Genomic DNA, 23,075 nt, shown 5'->3' with positions numbered 1-23,075 from the left:
AATATGCGAACTTGCAGGGAAGTAGATTAGGGGTTATGGATCCTTTTTTTGGTGTAATCCAGGGTCCTAATGTAGCATACGATGTGCAAAGCTCGGCACAAGTCGCAAATTCAGAAGCGCTGCGGATGGGTATTCTATGTCGACAAACGAAGTTTCATGCACCCCAGCTTACAACCCGATCTTTCCACCCCTACCACCCGGAGCCCTCTTCCCACCCATCTTGCCTCCCATTCCTCCCCCTGGACCCGGCCTAGTCGGCATCCCCTCCGCTTCACCCCTCTTGGCCATCCTCTTCTGATGCGCCTTCTTCTCCTGCTCCTTCGTTCGCTTCTTCTTCAACCCCAGCTTGACTTTCGCATCCTCCAGAGCCTTCTTTTCGATCTCCCTCTTTTCGCGGGCGATCTGCTGAGGCGTCTTGGGGAGGTCGGTAGCTTGGATTCCGACTCCGGCGACGTTGGCTCCTCGCAATCGGATGCGGCCGTCTTTCAAGGTTTCGGTGATGACGGGGGAAGCGGCGGGACGGTACTTGTGTTCATCTGAATATCTAATCGTCCAAGGCGAGAGCAGGAAGAGATGAATGTAGTGAAATCCGTCGGGCCGGGTCAGTAAAGCGGGATTTCAAAAATGAAAGAAGAAGAGGATCTGCACGTACCGGTTCGCGTAGATTATCTGCGGTTTGACCGGTTGACCCCATTGCCCCAACTTGGATGCGATCCAGAGCAAGAGCAAGATCCCCGCGATCAGAGCTGCCCTGCTCAACCTTGATGGAGGTGGTTGGTTGAATGCCGCTCGGGTGTCTGCGTGCATGGGTCGGTTGGGATTGAGAGGAGGTTCGGGGATGAGGTGGTCGGCTTCCTCTTCTCGCTCTTCTTCCCGAGAGTAGCGGGTGGGAGGTGTTGGAGATTCGGAGCGGTTGATCGAGGACGACATATATGAGTGTATGACAGTGGAGCCAGGCGTAGAAGATGAGAGGTGAATCTGAGATCTAGGATGACGGTGTAGTTGATCGTATAAGGGTACCAGGTCTCTCTCCTTCATAGCCTCCAGGCCAGCTTGCTCTCCTTCTCGGGCAGATCCGCGCCAAAGTGGGAGGAGGGGGGCAAAAGTCCAAGTAGTTAGTAGAGTATATAGCATATACAGACATCTATCAATCTTGCATCTTCATCGCCACCTCCTTCTCGCTCACGTCCTCAAGAATATACCCTCGATCTACTAGACTCGATCATGAGCTTGACATCACGCCAGATCGTCACCACCGCAAGAAGTGCGACCAAACGAGCTCCCACTCTGGCCTCGATCGCCCACAGGGCACCTACCTCAACAGCTCGAACCCGATCATGTTTGCCCCGTAGGGGCACATCTAGGTCATCAGATCCAGCTCGATCGAGTTCGGTCCTCGCCTCGAGGTATTATGCTACGGTATCTTCGCCCTCGACGACTAGTCCTACGGTCGATGAGACCACGGCGGTACCCTCGATCTCGCCAGAGAACACATATGATATCGTCATCATCGGAGCCGGTAACGCTGGTCTCGCCCTCGCCGCCAGTTTACGTGAGTAGTGATCTCCTGCTACAGGTGTCTGGGCCTGTACTGATTCTCATATTTCAACCTGCTGCATACAGTCTCAAAGCAACACCTCCTCAGTAACCGCCGAGTCCTCCTAGTCGAAGGGGGCAAGCTCGATCGGGTACGGAATTGGAAGGGTACCGAACAGCTCGAGAACAGGGTCAGCAGTATCACGGCGGAGAATGTCGAGTTTCTCAAAAGTGAGCATCTTTGTGCCAGTAGGACTTATCACCCGGCTTGCTGATCTCGATTCGATCCATTCTTGCTTTAGGCATCGGCGCCTGGCAGTATATCGAGAAATCCCGATCATGCCCCGTCAAGGATATGCTCGTAAGTACTCGAGATTCCGCAACGTATTATCACCTACCTCGAATCCGTATCCTGAAGATCATACCACCCCACTTCATCAGGTTTGGACCTCTACAGGCTCCGCTTCCTCTCAGATTCATTTCCCCGCCACTCGATCCCCAATGGCGTACATGACCGAGAACACCAACCTTCAACGTGCGCTCTTGCGTCGGATCGCCGAGGTTGGACAGGGCAAGGTAGAGATCCGGGAAGAGGCGAAGGTGCAGGAGATGCGAATGGATGAAGGGAAGAGGTCCGTGGTCCTGAAATTGGGAGAAGAGGGGTGGGTCAGGGGCGGGGTCGTGGTGAGTGTGCTCTTACGAGGAGGGAGGATGAACGAGGAGACACGGTATCTAACGAAATGCGGTTACCATCGTGATAGGTCGGAGCGGACGGGCCAAATTCGCCAGTCAGGTCGTTCTCAAAGATCGAATCATTCGGCCACCCGTACCCTACTCACGGGATCGTCGCTACTCTGAACCACGGTCGACTTGATGCCAACCATACGGCTTTCCAGCGATTCTTGCCTACCGGCCCTTTGGCCTTTCTGCCAATGACGCCGACTTCATCCACCATGGTCTGGTCCACCAAACCCGAACTCGCCGCTGCTTACAAGGCACTTGGACCGGAAGCGTTGGCCCATCTCGTCAACCTCGGTCTATACGCATCGGAACAGGAATTGGAGAAGCTCAACATGGCGATCCTCAGCCAAGGCGTTTCTGCAGAGATGATCGAGGCCGAGAGTCAACGCGTCTTGTCAACACTTACGAACCAGGACGTCAAGAGCTTGCCCCCTCCCGTGATGAGCATCGCGGAGAAATCGGTCGCTTCGTTCCCTTATCGGTTGTCCCATGCCGAGAGCTACATCGGCGATCGAACGGCTCTGGTAGGAGATGCTGCGCACACGGTGCATCCCCTCGCTGGGCAGGGCTTGAACATGGGTCTGGCGGATGTCAAGGCATTGGCAGAGACTTGGGACCGCGTGGGCAAGGTCGGGGGTGACCTGGGCGCTTATACGGCGATGTTGGCATACCCGCGTGAGAGATATCCGGCGAATCACCTCTTGCTGTCGACCACGGACAAGCTGCATCACATTTTCGGTACTAGGATGCCGATCGTCAACTGGGCTCGATCGACAGGGATGGACTTGATCAATGAGATGACTCCCGTAAAACGAGCTCTGATGGAGAGGGTTGGAGCGAATGCAGGGGTCAAAGAGAAGAGCTGGTATGAGGCTGGAGCGGATACGCTGGACGGGTGGAAGACGGTCAAGAGTCTCGCTGGGATTGCACGAGCAGGAGCCGGACAGCTGATCAGTAACGGCGCGCGCAAGTTGCTCGAGCGGGGAGCGAACCTGGGCCGGCCGACCGATCTGGCTTCTCGTCGATCGATACATACCTCGGCCACGTTAGCATACCCGAAACCCAAAGCTCCGCCAATCAAGAGACAAGGACCGATGCCTCTGCCCAGGAAAGAACAGGCCGAGTTCGATGCGCTCGTCAAGGCTGCTCAAGGACCCGGCGTATCGCTGGATGACGCCCGAGCTCAAGCTCAAACCAAAACCCCGGCGTCGAATGCCGATCTGATCGCGCATCGGGATCTGAGGCGCACGACCTCGAAAAAAGAGTTTGACGGAGAGGTAAACCCGAAGACGGGCGAGGTGGGCGGGCCGAAGAGGGATCCGTTCCACGCGGGAGATGGGGACTGGCAGTATTCAGGTCGAGTGACCGATTTCTAAGACCAAAGTTCGAGAGATATTTATCAATGATATGTAATTAAAGATAATCGACATCGTCATGAGCGATGAACTGTATCAAGGATGACTAGGCCACGGTCGAAGGGCTCGTGCGAGAGAAAAGGCCTCTCCGATGGGCTTTGTTCTGAAGATGATGGGCTCGCAGTAGCGACTTTTCAATGCTGATAAAGTTTCAAGTAATACCCATGGACGTAAGATCCATCGAGATAACCTAATAAGGGTCATTCTTCGAGACGTCGGTACAGCCTCTGCCTTCTCTACTACCTCTCCTACACTCCTTCTTTACTACGCCGCTCCACTTATGTACCATCACTTTAATTGACATCTTTCTTCCTTCTGACCCTAGTCCAGTACTCTAGCTATCCTTCACCAGCGATGAGATCAAGTCATAAGTCTCGGTCACGTACAACACTTGTTTGTAACAGCACTGACCTGTAAGTCAAGGAGGGGGGTTCATGAGACCGGGAGGCCAAGAGCTAACTTGCAACTTGCGAGTTCTCATGCAGACATAATCCACATTCATTTATACTCGGACACCCCTCTTAAGTCCATCTCTCGCTGAAACCCATATTCTACCATGTTCAACTTGATCAAAACCCTCGTCTTTACTCCGGCTACCCCCAACCCGGTCACTCCCCCTCCGGCCGCCTGGTCACCTGACTGGGAACTCTTCGAGGCCGAGCAGTTGGCTCGTGACAAGTTAATCGCTCTCGAGGTCAGGAAAGAGGTGCAGAAGCAGATGCGCTTGCACAGTCGCCCTGCCGAGCAGATCCGGCCCCTCGAACACCTGCCTCAGGGCAAGAGGGTCAAGGAGTCGGCATTCGGTTCGTCCGCCAGGGCCTCATTGTCCAAAACCACCCTCGAGCTACCCGCGAGGGCAAAGGTCCAGCAACTGTTCCCCTCATTCGCCATTGAGGAAGACGCCGACGATCACCTCCTGGCCACCGACCCGGAGCACGAAGGCAATGTCCCCTTATATCCCTACAGGGATGACTCGCCCTTATAGAACCGGCGACAATGTTGTGTGTCCGTCGGACAGGACGACATTGTCTCGCTGACCGTCGTCAAAAGCCCTCTCATATGGCCATATGCCATGTGCCATATGATCCTTTCCTGGATCTTTCTGCTCATCGGCCTTCTCTGTATCTGGTCTCTGTCTTGCGTTAGCGAGCATGGTAGCGTGAAGTCGGTCGATTCATATATTCATATACGTCAGACGATCAGACGTGGCCCATGGCGGGCCTAGTGTCGTCTCGGACTACTGACTCGCAACCACCGATCTATTTTGATACGGCAAGGGTTCCATCTCATGTGCATCCTTGCCCACGATCCCACGACCTCCTTGCTCCTTGACCTCAGCCGTTCAAAGCCAAGAAGATCTAGATCGACCTGTGTAGGGGATAGATGAAGGAGCGGTGCATCCCTCATTCCTCAAACTTTGCCCTCGATCGCCTCTTTCGTTCCCTCCATCTGCCCAAGAAGGCACATATCCTGCGGATCCCGGAATCGATATTCTGGTATATCAAGTCTTCATAAAAGTCTTTCACTCTCACCACACGTTCAATTCCTCTTCGCCTCGAACAGAAATGAACATCGGCATCTTCCCTGCAGCAGGAGCTTTGGGAGGCTCTACGCTCAACCACCTGCTCTCTCAGGTAGACCCGCAGCAAGTCACCTTGATTTCTCGACACCCTCAGAAGCTGTCTTCTCAGGGAGATCAAGGAGCTACCTTGCGAAAGGCTGATTTCGATGATGCTGCCTCGTTGGATGGCGCTTTCGAGGGGATCAAAACTTTAAACTTGATCTCGTATCCGACATTCGAGTTTGAACATCGTGCCATGGTCTGTCCTCAGATAGACTTACAAGGCGCTTGTGGATTCCGAACTTATATCTCGCATCATACTTCGGATCATCTTGTATAGGTCGCTAAAAGAGCCATCGACTCGGCTATCGCCCAAGGAGTCCGTCACATCTTCTACTCTTCCCTTGCTTTCGCCAAAGACGGCTCAACCACCTCGAAAGCCCATGTCATGTTAGCCCACCTCGCTACCGAAGCTCACCTTCGAGCTCAGGTTGATGCCCACCTGGGGTTCAGCTATACCGTCATCCGACAAGGACTTTACCACGAGAGCTGGCCTGTCTACCTGCCCGGGCTGGACATTGCCCATCCTCCTGAGACGGGCGAGATCGTTTTACCTCATTCGGGTGATCCGCCAGGCCTAGCATGGGCAAAGAGGGACGAACTAGGAGAAGCGACAGCTCGCCTGATTGCAGACTATCAGCAAAACCCGAGTTCCTTCCCTTACATCAACAAGTCCATCAACCTGTCTGGACCTCGAGCTTATTCCCTGTCCGAGACGGCCGAAATCATCGGAAAAGCCGTCGGTCGGGATCTTCGTATCAGACAACTCGACATGGACTCCTATGTCCAGGCAAGGAAAGAGCAGGAAGCGAAGGAGTCCACCGAATTGGCATACGGTTCTGGTGAACTAGCCAGGTTATGGGCCACGGTGTATGGAGCGATCGAGGACGGGGAGGCCGCTGTGGTTACACCTCACCTGCGAGAATGGCTGGGAAGGGAACCGGAGGCGTTCGAGGTCACGATCAGGGCAATGGTCGAGGGCAGCAAGAAGGAATAGGCGATTGTGCGTCTGTAAATCTGTAATACGACATAGATCACCTCGATGAGTTTAACTGTTTTACGAGCAGCTACAGTTCTGTTGTTCACACTACTACACACATGTATCGATACAAGCTATATGATCTATCCCTAACGATCTACTGCTTAATGAAACGACAAAACCATACACCGATTCTTCAAGCCTTCCCTTTGCCTTTCGAGCGGGGTATCTCGGGTCCAGGCGTGATCTCTGGGTCGATGGTCGTTTCGTCCTAGGGGAACGGATCAATATCAATTTCTGGGCAAGTATGCTCGCCGGACTGTAGGAAGGTATGCTTACAGGTTGACACTGATTGATGCAAGGGGAAATCAGAGATGTCAGCGATCATGTAAAGCTTGTGATGATGATGGCGTTCTATAGTCACCTCCGCGTCAAACGCTACCTCGGCCGCACCATCGACCAACCAAATCCTCGTCGCCTTCTCGGTCGGACAAGGTTTCCGGCTCTGAAGCGCTTGCGGACAGCCCACCCAGCTAATGAGGCCAGATACGTCAGGGTCGTAATCTAGGTCATGACACGACGTGAGTAGGGGAAACTCACTGTTTCCAGGAGTCGCTATGCAGTACAGCTTGCGGATCATCGTACCCGTATTCGTCGATCGGACAGACCGATCCCCTTCCGAATGCGTGATTCAAGGTATACAGCGAGTGCATGACTGACAGACCAAACTGATCAGTCTCGATGGGTCGATTCAGAAGACGTTTGACTAGCTCACGTTTAGTCACGCTCGAGTAGAAACAAGGGAAGAAGACCCGGACGAGTTCTGGTGCGCAGATGTACTCGCTACCAGTCATCTCGTCCGTGTGTACGTGTAGCTATGTTAATATAATCTTGATTAAGCATGACCCATTGAAAATTCGCGCTGCCGCATCCCGGCTCACATGGAGATCCAGGTTGAATGGCCTGAGCGGCGCTTTCCCGATCAACTCTGGCTGAACATGCACCATGATAGGCACTACCATATACGATCCAGCTCAGCTGACTATGTCACTCTAGGTATCGATCCGCACCTCGACTTCGACTCACCCGACCGGTACTCGGCCTCGAGCAGCTTGTCAAACATGCTCGCCCGCTTGACCGCGCAAGCTCTCAACTGACACCCCACGTGATTGGTGGTAAACCCTAACTCCCGATGATCGAATCCAGATAATTTCTCTCCTTTTCTCGTCCTCGTCGACATGGCCGATGGTGGGGGTAGATGAAGGTAACGGTGTCGCAGCGCGTGAACAATCGAGGAGTTCGGGTCGACTTCGATAGACTTCCGGGAAGGGAGCTCTGAAGAAACTTCACTGATGAACGCTCCCGAGGTACTTTGTGTCTGCATGACAGCCCTCATGTCCGTCTCGATCAGCGCCCAGAGGAGGGCGGAGATGTGTTCGTAGTTTTCCCGCGTCAAAGCGATACGGGTGTAATCGAACCTCGAGCACTTGGAAGAGCACGATGCATGTGGTGGTGTAGGGGGCCGATCCGGATAAGAAACCAATGAATGGTCTTCGTCACAACAAGATTGATTGAGATCGAGGGGAGGCGGGTCGGCCGTGGACAAGGACGACCCGTCCAGGTTCTTCTTTTGCGTCGAATTGTTCCGTCGACCTTTCTTGCGCATCTGTGCTTTGCTCGTCGATGCGAGCTTCGGTGCAGGTCTGACAATTGTTGGTGACGTCTTGGCCGTCTGGCTTGGAGTAATTGCAGTTGTCCGAGGGGATGGGGGAGAAGCTGGCGGTGAGAGCGGAAGAGGGACGTGTCTTTGTAGAGTGGAGATCATGCTGGTGAAGTGTTGGTCGGTATAGAACTTGAGTAGCGGACAAGAGGTTTGCGGATGATAGAGCTCTAGGCAGCTGTAGTGACTTTGTATTCTCCTTATAGCCTTATATGCCTCGTCGACTACTGATAGTAACGATGATGGTGTCCATCGACTCCTTGCTTTAGCTCTTTAGTAGCTAGCGCGTTGGCGGTAAGATGACCGGGATCCATGACGACTTCTCGCGTCCTGACAGTCTGGGAGGTCCTCCCTGTCGTCTCCATACGTACACGAGCACTATCCTGTCGATACCGATCGCGATCCTTGTCGACTGCACCAGTCCTCGTTTGGACCGGTCATCCCCGCATCCCAAGGTCTGGAAAGCCTGTAAGCGCCACGTCTTGAACGGGTTCGGCTCCTTTCATGTCGTCTGGCATGATACGTTCACATCAGGAGGGGCCACTACCTTGAATACAAGCTTGATATGCGCCATGCCTGGGCTGTCACTGCGATCACGGCGATGGATATCCATAGCTCATAGCCGTGAGTGACCTTGAAGCGAGATATGCTTCCGACATCCCCCCTTACGTCATTATCGGATGTAAAACTTCGGGTGGAAGCGAGCGATCGCGAGGTTGACAAATCCAAAGTCGAGCATTTCGCTTTGTGAGAGGAAAGGAAGAGAGGCGACGAGTTTGTACCAAGATTCGACTCCTCTCCTCATCCGGGACCGCATAAATCTGAGCAGCTTTCTCTGATATTCCTGCGCCTGGGAACTAGAAGGCTTGAAAGGCATAGCATCAATTCCTGACCCGGCCGTCATCTCTCTATACCATGGCGTTCTCCGGAGCGCTCCAGCTGACGGACCTGGACGACTTCCTGGCCCCGTCTCAAGCCTGCATCTTGCCCGTCAAGCAGAAGAACAAGGTTACAGATCAAGCTCAGGGAGTGAATCCGGAAGTGAGCCCCAGCGATCGGCACGCGAATGTTTGCTCTGCTGATTGCTAATCGACTTTCCGCCTTCATCGATATTACAGACGGACATCCATATTGACGCTCAGAACAACTATTATGAAGTAGCTATCAGCTCAAAGCCATCCACCGCTGCGCCAGCACCTACTTTGAAGCGTACGGATAAGGCTGTAGACGGAACGGATTCGGTAGGAGTTGTACAGGTGCAACCGCAGGGCGCCCAGGGCAAGCAGTTAGAGAAGGCCGAGATCAGTTTGAACGACTGTCTAGCATGCAGGTGAGTATCGCTGGTCTCCGTTCCTCTAGTCTCCCCGTCAATCGAGCTGAAAGAACCTTTCATTTATGAATTACCAGCGGCTGCGTCACTTCGACGGAATCGATGCTCATCACCTTGCAATCGCACCTGGAGGTTCAGACCTATATCAACGCCGAAGACGATGATCGCACGGGGATCCTTACCGTCTCCCCTCAGACCCTCGCTTCCCTCGTCGCGTCGTACACCGAAACACCTTCGTCATCCTCGTCGTCTTCATCAAGCTCTTGTCAAGGCTTGACCACGACCCGACTATTAAGGCGAATCCGGTCCTTCTTCTCTTCCCCCGACAACGGCGGATGGGCCGGAGTATGGGATACGACTTTTGCACGACACCTCTCTTTAATGGAACACGTCGCAGAATATAAAGAACGCCGCCTGGTCGGCAAGGGCAAACAAGCTCTTACCCCATCATCCGCGGACGACCTGGGGACCCCTTTGAAGGGAGGCGGGTTGCCCATGCTAGCTTCCGCTTGTCCTGGATGGGTATGTTATGCCGAGAAGGCACATGGGGACTTGCTGGATTTTGTCAGTCATACGAGGAGTTCGCAGGGTGTTATGGGGAGCTTGGTGAAGCAGTGGTGGGCAGCGGAGAGGAAAAAGACGTGAGTTGCCGCAGGCTTGTCGAGAGGTAAAAGACAAAGGGCTGACACTAGAGCGAATAATGACAGCCCGAAAGATGTATACCACGTAACCGTCATGCCTTGCTACGACAAGAAGCTCGAAGCATCACGTTCAGATTTTTACTCGGAACTATACGAAACTAGGGATGTCGACTGCGTCTTGACAACGGGCGAATTGGATCTCTTGTTGCGGGAACGAGGTTTCAACCCGTTCCAGGCGGTCTCAGGCGAGGACGCGCACGAGGTGTCCCCGAGAGACAGCCCTTTTCCTGAGCTGATATCACACCCTGGAACGTCATCGGGCTCGTATCTGCACACCCTCATCGACGCCTTGGCGAGGGAACATCAAAACGATACCCGGCTAGTCACTAGACCTGTCCGTGGGTCGGAAGATCACGTGGAGTATATCTTGGAAGACGCCGCGACGGGAGAGATCATCTTCAAAGGAGCTAAATGCTATGGATTCAGGAACTTGCAAAACCTCGTGCGCAAGGTAGGGAAGGAAACCGGTGTCAAGGCTGTCGGACGGGGGATTGGAGCCAGCAAGCTTTCCGCTGCGGTAGCTGCGAGAAGACGTGCCGGAAAAGCAAAGCTTGCGGCCGGGCAGGATTCGGCAGTCTCTTCCTCTGCTAGTTCTATCGCCGAGCAGGCCGAGGATAGGACGCTAGACTATGTCGAGGTCATGGCTTGCCCTGGTGGGTGTGTGAATGGTGGAGGCCAGATGAAGCCCAAATCCGAGAATGCTGCCACGGCTGCAAAGCAAGCTGCGGGACGGGACGAAGAGGGGTATAATAGAGACTGGGAGATGGAGGGCGTCGAGGCGCCCAAGAAGCAGATAGATGAAGGAATGAGATGGTCCACAAAGAGTTGGGTGGCAAAGGTCGAGAAGGTGTATTGGTCGGGACTACCTACACCGCCACAATCGCCCAAGGCGGACGGTCAAGATCGAGTTGTTGCCGAAGAGGAGCAGGAAAATCGCAAGATTAGCGCGGTAGATCCGCAAATCGAAATTGCCACCAAGATCGGTCAGCAGATCATCGGTACAATCGTCGAGTCATCCAAAAAATCACTGTCAACAACGAATTCAGCCGAGATCGCATACGAGGCTCGGATAAACTTTTTGAGAACTCGATATAGGAAGGTCGAAGGGGATGTAAGCGGTTTGACCGCCAAGTGGTAGAGGACTTTTTCGCATTGCATAATATCAATCAATAGATGTCGCATCGACTTGGGATATGAGGCTTCCCTAGTCGCCGGGCGGTCGCATAAGAGATACGCCCTCTGTCGTTAAGTAAGCCACCGAGAGAATCTACTTCGATCTAGTCTACCGCCTAGGGAACGATGCCATGGCTGTGTCCTCTCATCTAGTCTGAATTATTCAACGTGGTCGTCGCTCCGGCTGTCTCGCGACCGAGGAAAATCTTGCGCTCTACAGTATCACCCATCTCCTTCGTTTTGATGGATTAGATGATGGAACTTTCGGTTCAATGATCTTGTGTGATTGATGTAGGCTTCGGTGAGGTTCTTTTGAGCACTGTGCGTATGCGCCATTTGCCAGGAATCGGCGGCCAGGCCGTTCTAACTTGTGCAAGCGTGGACGTAGCGGTTCGAGAACAGCACGATGATGCGCTTGGGTTGTGGCGATTCGACGTGTGGCTGATACATAAGACCCCGCCGTACAAACGCAATCCTTGGATTATTGACCTGCCTAGATTGAGGTACGATATCCCAACAATCATGTCAATCTGGAGGATCGAGCGAGGTCGGCATGGTGTAACATGTCAAGGGTCCTCTTCACTCAGGGCTGCTCGCCTGTTCTGCATGGATTCCCCTTCTCACTTTGGTCTGCTGGAGGAATAAATGTGATCACCCCTGGCCTGGTCTCTCTGCAAGTTCAACCTATCCAATCTAGTCCTATCCTAACCCCCATATCTGCTCAACCTCCTTCAGCAGGTTTGAGCAGTTTTCACACGTCAGGGACAGAGATGGGCACGTCAAGGGATCCTAAGATGTCTTCCGCGATTATTTAGAGCCGATTCAGGTCGGTATAACGTCGGCAGTCCCCTTGTTTCAAGCAATCAAACGATCTTTTGTGTACATTCAATGACGCTGGAAACGTTGACTAGGTCGAGGCGGCTGGCGCTTGATCGTCTCGCTTGCACTGATATGGCGACTTCGCGTTGTTATAAATCATGCACAGCAAGAGCAAGAAATATCAAGCATAGATCAACCACAAGAATCACATGACATGAGTGCGGTTACAAGCCAATACATCACCGCAGAGGGGGAAGCGAATGGCACTATGGCAAATGGCACCACGGCAAATGGCACCACAACCGCTGCTATTGCGGTCATCACCATCACTCCTTCCTCCGTCACGCCCGTCGTCAACATCGTCAACTCCCCTATCAGGCTTTGCCCGGACCTCTCTGCTCTTGCTTTCGAGGATGCACTGTTCCTTCATCAGAGTCGTCTTCGAGGCTGTCAGTCTTCTCTGTCCTTAATGGTCCAAGTGTATATCGGCCTTCCCATAACGGGTCAAGTGGTGTCGTCTTCTGCTTGAAAAGTGGATCGGCTTCCGCCTCCGACTGAAACAGTCTGTAATCTGTAATCGATGCAATGTATCACGTGACTGCCACACGTCATCATCACTTTACATCCGATCCGGAACCTTTTTACCGGAACTTGCGAGATCAACCGAGAAGCCGGGAAGGCGGCACGACCTCAAGACGGCGAGGGAATGTGTGTAGTTATATCTAGTAGGTCACAGGTAGTCTGGGCCAACTCTTACAGCATACGTCGTGCTCCAGAAAGAGGCGAAAGATAGACCGATCGAAGTTAGCAGCTTGCAGGAACACTCTTTACATACGCGATAGCAAATCCTTCACGCACGAACATCGGAAATACAACTGCATAAGCGTCGAAACGAGCTCCTATTATAATGCTCAGGACCCCGTCAAGAATAGGATCTCGTCTGGTTACTTCCAAAGCAGCCTCTCTTCTACCTTCATTCTCACCATGCAGTGTGAATATCGCTAGAACAACGCTATCTTCACGGAGCTACCACGTTAGCGATCGCCGATTGGACAGCAATAAGTGGAACCCCAGAGGCGGGTCAGGAGGCGGATCACGGCCTCCCGGAGGGAATGGAGGTGGGAATGGCGGAAGAATGCAATTCCCGGGAGGTATGAGGTTTCCATCTGGCGGGTTGAAGATGGGCCAAGGAGGACAAGAGGCAAAGGGCGAGACGTTGAAGCAATACGTAGGTGGCTACCAGCTCGATCTCGGACATAGTACCTTGACCTGATACTGGTTTCCTAATTTCAGAGTGTCGATCTGACAGAGTTGGCTAGGACGAACGCCCTTGACCCCGTGATTGGTAGAGATGACGGCGAGTCCAGTAGAACGTAGTAGCGCTTGACCTCAAGCTGATGTGTGCTTCGATGACAGAGATCCGCAGAACCATCCAGATCCTATCGAGAAAGACCAAAAGCAATCCTGTCCTTCTCGGATCGCCTGGTGTCGGAAAGACGGCAATCCTAGAGGGTCTAGCTCAACGAATCGTCAACAAAGAAGTACCCGAAGTAGGTTTGCGTTCGCACGCGCTTCTGGTCTGGAAACTAGCTGAACCTGACCTGTTTTGCCCAGTCACTGCAAAACAAGCGACTGCTTACTATCGACCTGGCATCTCTCTTGGCTGGATCTGGGATCCGGGGTCAATTTGAAGAAAGATTCAAAAGCCTCTTGGCCGACATTCAGGAGGCACAGCAGGACGCACGGGAGGAAGGCAGTGGAGGGGTTATCTGCTTTATCGATGAACTACGTAAGTAGCAGCGTTAGCTATACTATGGTTTCTGTCGAGTTCGAGGTCTAAATCTGGCGTTTTTTGTGCAGACACGCTGCTTAACCTTGGGAAAGCTGAAGGTTCGATGGATGCCGGAAACGTATGTGAGCGAAATATGTAGCACATGCGGGACTGATCTGACCATTTTGTATCCTTCGCTTGCAGATGATTAAACCCGCCTTGGCACGAGGTCTGCAGCTTGTCGGCGCAACTACACTCGACGAATACCGCAAGTACATCGAGAAGGATCAAGCACTGGCCCGTCGATTCCAGCCCGTTATGGTCGACGCACCTAGCGTAGAAGCCACCATTGCGATTCTTCGGGGTATCAAACCGCGATACGAAAGTCATTTTGGAGTACAAATATCGGACGCCGCTTTGGTACAAGCAGCGGTGTACTCTGATAGGTACATCACCGACCGATTCTTGCCTGACAAGGCTATCGATCTGCTCGATGAGGCTGCTTCGGCTTTGAAATTGTCTCAAGAAGTGAGTTCCGTCTCGACAAACAACTCCGACCCGTGCTTCTGACATATTTCCTTTACGGCGAACAGTCGAAGCCTCTGAATCTCGAAACCCTCGAGCGGGACATCACGACCTTGCAGATCGAAAGAGAATCACTCAAGAATGAAAGCGACACCTACTCTGCGGATCGACTGAAACAAGTCGAAGATCTTATTAGCGAGAAGAAAGAAGAACAGCAACGCCTAGTATCCATTTGGGAGCAAGAGAAGGCTCGTGTCAAAGATATAAAGGACGTCAAGCGTCAGCTCGACGAGGCTACGAATCAGCTCGAGATCGCTCAGCGCGAAGGCAACTACGAGTTGGCATCCAGACTTCACTACTCGGAGATTCCAGCTCTCAAATCGAAGCTACCCGCGGAGACCGCCGGCGAAGAAGTGGAGAATGCGGACATGATGATCCGGGACCGGTTGACGGCATCTGATATCGCGAGGGTGATTGCACGGTCTACAGGCATTCCAGTCGAGAATCTGAGACAGGGTGAAACAGAGAAGCTGCTACATGTGAGTCGCGTGAAGGGGTGAGAAGCGTTGACCTATGCTCACATCACCGATATACGATTAGATCGAGGATGCTCTCAAGAAGCGGATTGTCAGTCAAGATGACGCGATCTCAGCAGTTGCTAAGGCTATACGGTTGTCCCGGGCTGGTCTCCAAGCACCGAATCGACCGCTTGCATCCTTCTTGATGCTCGGACCTAGTGGGGTAGGAAAGTCGAGCTTGACTAAAGCCATGGCCGAGTTTTTGTTTGGAGATGAGCGAAAAGGCCTGTGAGTGAGCAGCAAAGTCTTTGATCCCGACAGTGCCTGATCGAAGGTGCTATTTCTCAACACAGAATTCAGATCAATATGTCCGAGCTGAGCAGCAAGCATGACGTATCACGTCTGATCGGAGCTACAGTAAGTCGTCGCGACGATATACTTGTCCACGCGCCTCTGGCTGAAAGCGGCCTGCTTGTTGGTAACAGCCTGGTTATGGTAAGCGAACGCGTGCTGAGTGGCTGCCACGATGTTCGTACTGAAGCAGCATGTGTGCAGTCGGATACGAAGAAGGTGGACAACTAACTAATGCTGTCAAGCGACGTCCTTACGCTGTGGTGGTGAGCTCCCGCTCCGACTGATCCGATGGCGACGAAGCTTCTTGGCTGATTTCTGGTACTGGGAAGGTCCTCGACGAAATCGAAAAAGCGCATCCAGATGTGCAGAACTTGCTGCTTCAGATCTTGGAAGAGGGAGAATTGACCGATGGTCAAGGAGCTAAAGTCAGTTTTATTCGTCACAGGCACTCGGCCGATCGTGCCAGCTGATGTCGCGATCGTCTATAGGTATCGTTCAAAAACACCATCATTTGCTTGACATCGAATCTCGGAGCCCCCGAGTTCCTCAAGCAGGGAGCTACCAAGAACGGGGTCGTGACTTCGCAGACGAAATCCGCAGTCATGGAATATGTGACCGCATGGTTCCGACCCGAAGTTTTGGGTCGACTGGACGATACCATCATCTTTAATAGCTTACCTCGGTCGGCGGTCAACGACATTGTCAAGCTGAGATTGTCGGAGGTGCAGTCGAGACTTGACGATCGTCACATCACCCTGAATGTTAGTGAAGGGGCTATCGAGTTGCTTGGAAATCAAGGCTACTCGGAGCAATATGGAGCGCGAGCCGTCGCTAGGGCTATCCGCGACGAAGTGGTTGCCAAAGTCACCCTTGCACTGCTCGAAGGATGCATCCGGTAAGTACAACCGGTCTTTCGATCTGTCCCTATATCAACCTAACAGTAACCTCTTGTCTCAGGAACGGGGATGTCGTCAATATCGTCGCCCAGGACGGCAAAGTCCTGGTAAAGGACAATCACGAACGGGATACGTCGCAAGGAGAGCATGTCCTGGATATCGTCGAGGAAGACAGTGCAAGCGAAGACGCCAACCCGAAAGAGCAGCAGTCGGCCGGTAGAGCCAATCTGCCCATCCTCCTGAAAGAGGTTTCTCAACATAAATGGTCCGCCCAGACTGATGGTTCAGCCGTCACTATCGTGTCGGAAACCACCCCGGGGCGCCTATCATTGCCTCTCAATTGGCTCAGGGACAACTGCACCTGCTCGAACTGCCTGCAAGCATCGACGAAACAAAGGTTGCACAAGAGCTCAGATTATTTCTCCCACGAAGCCTTGCCGGAGACCGCTGTACGGATGGAGACCAAGGAAGGTCAAGTTGGGCTGCATGTCAGCTGGTCGGGTGTACACATGACCTCTGGGGCTGGTACTGGACAGGAGACGACTCACCCATCATCCTTCTTCCCTCTCGCTGAGCTGGTCCGCCTATCATCGCCTTCGCAATACACGCAGCAAGACCCCCTTTTCTTCCCAACATCGACCTGGAACCAGCAGAGGATACTGGGCTCGCCCACTTTAAGGGTACCTTACGAGGCTTTCAAATCGTCGCCTACCGCTTTACACGCCGCGCTGTCTCAAGTCACGTCATACGGCTTAGTTGTGCTCACTGGAGTCCCTACAGACAAAACGGACGACGCAACATGCGAGCTGCGACAAGCTATGGAACAGATTGGTGAACTTCGCAACACCTTTTACGGCCAAACCTGGGATGTTAAAGCGATCAAAGACAGTAAGAACATCGCTTACACCGACGTGGACCTAGGTTTCCATCAGGATCTACTGTAAGCACTCCCGGTCATCCATTTGTGGAATCAAAGACTGATCATTTGAAATGGACCATAGATATTTTGAGTCGCCTCCGCGCTTCCAAGCTCTGCATTGTCTGCGCAACAAGGTCGATGGAGGATCGTCTTACTTTGCCGACGCTTTCGCTGCTGCAGAACGGTTGAAGAAGGAAGAACCTAAAATGTATGAGGTTCTCAAAACGACGCAGGTACCATTCCACTACGACAACGACGGCAACTGGTATCACCGAACTCATACCACGATAGAGGAGTCACAGACTGGCCGCGGCCTGCATGCAGTCAACTATTCGCCTCCCTTCCAGGCCCCTCTGCCTTTGATCAGTGGGACTTCAGTGCTAGGCATTCAGGGGGGCGCATCCAATGATCTGCCAGCCTCTTTGACTGCGTTCGACGAACTTTTGAGCGAGAAAGTTGCTCAATATGAATTCACGATGCAGGAAGGAGATCTGGTATTCTTCGACAACCGTCGAGTGCTGCACGCTCGGAGAGCCTTCAAGCCCAAACCTTCGGCACAAGACGCTACAGCCGCAGGGGAAGCAACGCGATGGCTCAAGGGTTGTTACCTGGATGGAGATGTCATCTGGAACAAGCTGCGTCACTTGACGAGAGATGGCGTAGCCGGCAAATTCCCTGTCGACGACCGATGGCGTCCCGCGATCGAGAAGAATTTCCCGCGGCTGCAATAAGGCATGGTCTCCGTCGTTGATCATCGCCAAATCATAATGATAGCATCTGTCATATCACTACTCTAGGTTGTAAAACATCATATCCATGTGTCGTACAGCGCCCGAACTGTCAATAGATCGTTCGCTGCCTGCGGGAGTAACCCAGTCGTCTTGTCGTTAAATCGTTATCGCGGTCACTTCCGCTTCCTGTATCGTGGTATAGAGATCGTTGTCTCATTCAGCTGCCAAGATCGAAGACCCTCTGCAATTCTTCTTGCATCAGATTCCCATCTTCGACATCGTCGACGCGAACGTCTGTATCTTCTATGTCGGTGCCGATAGGTCGGCAGTCGCAAATCTCGCTCATGCGGCCGTCCCGCCGAAGGATCTCAAAGGCGATCTGTGAACCTTTGCATTTTGCGGTGTAAGCGTGATCTGCGCCGGCCGTCGCGATGACCTCGTCATGGACCAGTACGTTGTATGTATGTCGAGCCTCAGGCTGGCCTTGGGCCACTTCGATTCTAGCGAATCGAACCTTCTGACATTTATAGACCTGGCGGAATCCAGATCGAAGTTTGAGGCCGTAAGCCCTAGCTCGGAGAAGCACCAGATTTCTGTTCGATCAACTCACCCGGACTGCCCAGCGAATTAACGTCGAGATAGGATCAATACGCTCGGCGTGCTTGAGACTCGCAAAGAACGGCGAGAGGATCGGGCCCAATATCGCGGACACCTTGTCGACATCGTAACCGCAGTCGATGAAGATTGCACCGCAAACGGCTTCGAATATGTCGGCGAACAATTTTGGGGGATGATAATCCCAAATCTCCTCGATCATTTTGTTCAGGTCGATCTGTTCGATCTCTTCTACGTGCAGATGGATAGTCCGCAATAGCGCGGCCGAATCGTGCAAAAGATAATGATGCAGCTTGAGTATCCGAACCGAAAGATATGCCAGACTTGCATTGCAAACAAAGAGCATCTTCATCCAACTGAGAGTGCCGCTGTCTGCTTTGGGAAAGGCCAGGAAGAGCTGCCTCATGACCACGAAGTCGAGGACAGCTGTAGCAGACAGGGATCAACAGGCCGATTATAGACTAGAAGGCCGAAAAAATCGGCTTACCATCACCGAGGAACTCTAGCCTCTGATAGGGCGAAGTTTCCAGGCCGCAGTAAGACGGATGAGTAACAGACGAGAGCAGTAGTTGAGGATATTCGAAGGTATAGTTCAAACGTTCCTCCAGCCGAGCTAGATCCCGCCCCATCCGTTGTCCGGTGTGAGCAGGCATCGCTCCCGGTCTCTCTTCCCAAGGTTCCGTGGAGCCAAAGCATAATCCTACTGCCTGACCTATCTTCAGTGCCGTCGGAAACCCTCCAGACAGATAGGCTGCACCCAAAAGAGCTGTAGAAGGGAGTCTTTTTCAGTACATCGCCTAGCGGTAAGCTAGCGGAAGCAGTCACCTTCAAGACAATCTTGCATCCATTTACGGTTGACGGTACGTGTGGCAGGATCGTGCGTGTATGGCGGTTTCCACTTTGCGATCATTACCGACTCCATGCACATCATGGATCCCAAGCCAGCAATGTGTGCCTTGTTGCGGAGGAACCTGTTGCATACCGAGTGCGCTCGTAGGGGAGAGAGCAATCCTTCGTGCTTGAACGGGTATTCCTGATACAGAAACACCGTGGTCGCCAGTTGCAAGACACGATCTCCCAATGTCTCTAGTCTCTGATAGTCGTGTCCGTAAACGGCAGCAGGCGGGGATAAGGCTTCATGCAACCTGGGAAGCTGGATCTGATGTGTGCCGATGTCCAAAGGAGGATGTTGCAACCTGTCATAGTCTGTCATGTAACGCATAATAGAGGGGAGTAACTGTGAAAGCTCTTCTCAGCTACGAGTGTTCTACAACCGCCACTCTCCGAAAGACTAACCATCAATGATTCTCTGACAGCCAAAGGTATAGTCGAAAGCCTGACGAGTTTGCGTGGCAGGATGAAGCGCTGGCCTTGAGGATGTCCCTTGGTCCGACCGTGGATGCTGTCAGCGAGGATGGCATACTTCTGGCTGACAAGATTGTTTCGTCGCCTCCGCAATGAGACCACTTGCAACATCGTCTGATCTCCACCCTCGAGGAGCTTGTAAGAACCCGGCATATAGGTAAGCTTCTTTTCGGCGTATTCCTCGTACGTCGCGAAGCCTTGCTCTCGACAGACTTGTTCACCAGAAGGCTGTTTGACGGACACTGGGAGCGATTTCGGCGTCAAGTCCGGCCTGGCACACTCGATTTGAATCTGCCGACCCATGCAATCGAATGCCAGATAGTCGAAGGCTCCTGGAGAGGACCATGTCTTGACAGCTTCTCCTTCGGCTAGACGCCGGACCATCGAGGCGTCCAATCCACCCTCAGAAGTCAAAGGCGCGAAAAGGCAAGCCAATTTACCCTCCATCAGATAATTGGGTCTAAGCACACGGGTCATGACCGTACGAGAATATCGCTCAAGAGCTTCGAGAGTGCCAGATACCGATTTGCCCGGAAGAGGGTGGAATCTTTCTCCTGGAAAAACTCTAACTTCGATCTGATGCTCCTGATCGTCGCGACCTTGCCAAAGATGGAATGGCAAGTTGTTGACCGAAATCTGACGGCCAGAGACAATTCCGACCACAAGACAGCCACCGATGGACATGCGATGGAGGAAGAGTTCGGCGTCGTCCTTCCAAATATCGCCCCAGGTCGACTGGACCGGGACTTCCAGTTCCAGGTCAAGATCTTCACCTAGTTGCCGACCCGCTCCATCTTCAGCCCGGTCGCCCTTCTTCTCCCGATGCGGTAAGAGGTACTCGTTGAGCAGCTTGTACCTATACAGCGTCTTTGCAGCTTCGAAAGCGACGGCTCGCTTAGCCTCGGACTTGCTGGTACGTGGTGTGCCCATGAAAAGCAACGCGTTACGAGGTAGAGGTACCGCCGTAGGCAACCGCAGGTTCGAGATGAAATAGCAAGGGTTCCCGTCCGACATGGTGGTGGTTTCCTCGTATGCCGGCCGAGGGGGTGCGACGCCCATGGCGTGGGGCAATAGAGAGCACGTCTGCTCGACCAAAGGGACGGCACCTTCATAGGTGAGAACTGCTCCAGTCTCAGGAACAGTGAATGTCTCTCTGAGCGCTTGGTCATATCTGCTGATCCGCGCGTTGTCCATGTCGTAAGCAGGAGCTTCGCTACGGTCGGCTCGATACATCTCGTCTAGCATTGGCTCCTGGTTGATGAAGTGCTGCAAGACCGTTCGGTCGATTCAGCTCATGCGATCGTAATACCAATATGGCTCGAGCGGCGGCCTACCTGGTAATTCTTGATCTCGTCAGGCTGATCTTGATTCAACATGAGGATAAATTTGGATTTCTGATGTCTAGCCCTGCCTCGACTCTGAACGTAACCGATCATGGTTTGCAATGGGTCGAAGCGGATGACCAAGTCGCAAGCCGGGAAATCTAGACCTTCCTCCCCGACACTAGGCATATATTTCCATGAAAGACATCAGCTCACATAGGGTAAGAAAGGCAGTGCCAAACCCACGCAGTGCTGATCAGGACGTTGTATTTTCCATCTTTAAACTCCTTGACCGTTTCTTGTTGCTGCTTGAAGTCCTGACTCTGTCCCTCCAAGGACTTGCGACTACCGTGTCCTACCAAAGTCTTGATCTTGAGCCAACTCTTCAATTCTTCGACGCGTTCGAGCATCCACGAGAGACCAAACGCGACATGACGTTGCATCACAAAGATGATGCATTGGAAGCCTACGTCCGTGCTGACCGTCTCTAGGGAAGACTTCCTGTATTGCGTCAAGATCTGAACGAGCTTGCAAATCTTGTTGGGAAGGACCGATGCCGGTAGAGAATCAGGCAGCGAGGCATCTGCTGCCTTGATGGCTTGATCGGCCTTCTTCAAGATGCGTAGTTGTTCCTCGGGCATTCGCAAGGTGTAAGAAGCGGCTCTGAGCTCCGTCTGGACTGGCTTGGCATATAGCTGGCTTAAAAAGTGGCTGACTCCGACGGGTCCGAGGACCCTGCGGGCAACATCGGCCTTAACCTCGATACTCTCCCAGGGCGTATCTTCGGTCCCCCTGAAGCTCATTTCCTTTAGAGCTTTGTGCAGTTCGCCAGCTTCCCAAAGCTGATTATCGTGGTAGTATTCAACGATTTCAACCGGCTTGGAAGAGAAGTAACCTAGTTCCTCCATGTTGAATTTCACTGCGATGGTGGAAGCTTGCAAGTTGGATTCGAGCTCCGCGAGACTGTCGAAGGGGTTACGGGGGTTCCAGATGGGACTAGCGGTGAGTCCAAGGATCTTTGGGCGATTGCGACCTTTACCGATGGTATGGTAGAAGTGCGACATCGTCGTATTGAGAGGATGCTTTTTGCGAGCGTGGTGGCATTCGTCAATGATTAAAAGACTGCATTGCTCCATAAAGATGTAGGCATGGGTCAAGCAGTTGTAAAAGATCTGTGGTGTACAGACAATCACGTCGGTCTTGCCGATATCCAGTTCTTGCAGCCATTGCTCGCGATCCCAGAAGTCGACACCCATCTCGCCGCAAAAGTTCTTGACGTTTAGCTTGGTTTCGGTCCTAATGAAGTCACTTTGCTGATACACGAGCGGGACGGATGGCACCAGGAACACCGCGAGCTGTGCAAACCGGGACAGGTTAGTTCCGGACCTTGTCGCTCGTTGCGGATCACAGCCAGCTGCCAGAGACTTACCTTCTTCTGGTTCATACGGGCCATCTCTTTCACCGTCCTCTTGATCAGCAGCGCCCCAATCAAGGTCTTTCCTACTCCAGTCGGAAGAACAGCGATGATGTTCCTCTTGTATGCCTCCTCGAGAATCTCTTGTTGATACGCTCTCGGTACCGTAGAGGGAAGATCTGGCTGACCTTCGTGATGCCTATCGACGTCCATAAGCGAAGGATCTTTAGCGACTACCTCGATAGCGGAGGCCAGGAAGCCATAATCGCTATCGATATCCATAGCTGTGACGTCTGGCATATCGGAGGTATTGCTGCGAGCGGTAGACAGCTATGTAGCGGTTTATGTAGGTGGTGCTACGATGTCGGTGATTGGCATATGGTCGAATTGTGCTCTCGATTCGAGAGGACCTCTGCAGGTCTTATAGCTCCGTAGGGCGTGACACAGCTGCGCAGCGAGAACTAGTAGCGACGAGTAATTGAGTCATCGAGCGACAAGCTTGCTATGCAACAAGCGACAAGCAATAATTCAAGCAACAAGGCCAAAGGCAGTCTGCGATAAAACGTCGAGAAGCCAGAAACTCGATGATCCGATTAGCTTCCGGCCTTGT

At 52.8% G+C, this 23,075-nt stretch overlaps 8 protein-coding genes across 8 annotated transcripts; 5 read left to right on the top strand and 3 right to left on the bottom strand.

The window, feature by feature from the left end:
• Positions 1-116: 116 nt before the first annotated feature.
• HD553DRAFT_312283 (uncharacterized protein) lies at positions 117-983 on the bottom strand. The gene is made up of 2 exons (XM_046180078.1): positions 653-983; positions 117-544 (listed from the first exon to the last, which is right to left on the bottom strand). The coding sequence occupies exons 1-2, from the start codon at positions 928-930 to the stop codon at positions 169-171; spliced, it is 654 nt and encodes a 217-aa protein (XP_046036326.1). The 5' UTR covers positions 931-983; the 3' UTR covers positions 117-168.
• Positions 984-1,120: 137 nt separating this feature from the next.
• On the top strand, positions 1,121-3,823 carry HD553DRAFT_285061 (uncharacterized protein). Its single transcript, XM_046178218.1, has 5 exons — positions 1,121-1,552; positions 1,624-1,767; positions 1,839-1,897; positions 1,978-2,220; positions 2,298-3,823. The coding sequence occupies exons 1-5, from the start codon at positions 1,225-1,227 to the stop codon at positions 3,651-3,653; spliced, it is 2,130 nt and encodes a 709-aa protein (XP_046036325.1). The 5' UTR covers positions 1,121-1,224; the 3' UTR covers positions 3,654-3,823.
• A 1,106-nt stretch (positions 3,824-4,929) lies between these two features.
• HD553DRAFT_312277 (putative nucleoside-diphosphate-sugar epimerase) lies at positions 4,930-6,739 on the top strand. Its single transcript, XM_046180077.1, has 2 exons — positions 4,930-5,512; positions 5,594-6,739. Exons 1-2 carry the CDS (start codon positions 5,258-5,260, stop codon positions 6,308-6,310), a joined length of 972 nt encoding a protein of 323 aa, XP_046036324.1. The 5' UTR covers positions 4,930-5,257; the 3' UTR covers positions 6,311-6,739.
• A 334-nt stretch (positions 6,740-7,073) lies between these two features.
• HD553DRAFT_324298 (uncharacterized protein) lies at positions 7,074-8,117 on the bottom strand (the record flags this gene model as incomplete). Its single annotated transcript, XM_046181470.1, has 3 exons — positions 7,074-7,115; positions 7,234-7,307; positions 7,379-8,117. The coding sequence occupies 3 exons, from the start codon at positions 8,115-8,117 to the stop codon at positions 7,074-7,076; spliced, it is 855 nt and encodes a 284-aa protein (XP_046036323.1).
• Positions 8,118-8,788: 671 nt separating this feature from the next.
• HD553DRAFT_285053 (iron hydrogenase) lies at positions 8,789-11,341 on the top strand. Its single transcript, XM_046178217.1, has 4 exons — positions 8,789-9,053; positions 9,131-9,342; positions 9,420-9,983; positions 10,050-11,341. Exons 1-4 carry the CDS (start codon positions 8,928-8,930, stop codon positions 11,179-11,181), a joined length of 2,034 nt encoding a protein of 677 aa, XP_046036322.1. The 5' UTR covers positions 8,789-8,927; the 3' UTR covers positions 11,182-11,341.
• A 1,601-nt stretch (positions 11,342-12,942) lies between these two features.
• Positions 12,943-16,102, top strand: HD553DRAFT_272929 (P-loop containing nucleoside triphosphate hydrolase protein; the record flags this gene model as incomplete). Its single annotated transcript, XM_046177792.1, has 12 exons — positions 12,943-13,263; positions 13,329-13,401; positions 13,452-13,585; positions 13,650-13,824; positions 13,896-13,945; positions 14,011-14,334; positions 14,400-14,870; positions 14,932-15,137; positions 15,203-15,273; positions 15,405-15,466; positions 15,533-15,628; positions 15,692-16,102. The coding sequence occupies 12 exons, from the start codon at positions 12,943-12,945 to the stop codon at positions 16,100-16,102; spliced, it is 2,394 nt and encodes a 797-aa protein (XP_046036321.1).
• Positions 16,103-16,378: 276 nt separating this feature from the next.
• On the top strand, positions 16,379-18,231 carry HD553DRAFT_356332 (Clavaminate synthase-like protein; the record flags this gene model as incomplete). The annotated part of the gene is made up of 3 exons (XM_046183844.1): positions 16,379-16,398; positions 16,449-17,039; positions 17,101-18,231. 3 exons carry the CDS (start codon positions 16,379-16,381, stop codon positions 17,747-17,749), a joined length of 1,260 nt encoding a protein of 419 aa, XP_046036320.1. The 3' UTR covers positions 17,750-18,231.
• Positions 17,858-22,976, bottom strand: HD553DRAFT_43098 (uncharacterized protein). The gene is made up of 8 exons (XM_046184222.1): positions 22,481-22,976; positions 21,298-22,406; positions 21,064-21,232; positions 19,661-20,995; positions 19,190-19,601; positions 18,852-19,130; positions 18,360-18,790; positions 17,858-18,281 (listed from the first exon to the last, which is right to left on the bottom strand). The coding sequence occupies exons 1-8, from the start codon at positions 22,763-22,765 to the stop codon at positions 17,967-17,969; spliced, it is 4,335 nt and encodes a 1,444-aa protein (XP_046036319.1). The 5' UTR covers positions 22,766-22,976; the 3' UTR covers positions 17,858-17,966.
• Positions 22,977-23,075: the final 99 nt, after the last annotated feature.

This window comes from Filobasidium floriforme (assembly GCF_021052385.1).
Source record: "Filobasidium floriforme strain CBS 6241 chromosome Unknown HD553scaffold_12, whole genome shotgun sequence".
NCBI classification, from domain to species: domain Eukaryota; kingdom Fungi; phylum Basidiomycota; class Tremellomycetes; order Filobasidiales; family Filobasidiaceae; genus Filobasidium; species Filobasidium floriforme.
The sequence above is the reverse complement of the archived record's forward strand: the minus strand, read 5'-3'. Positions and strand labels throughout refer to the sequence as shown.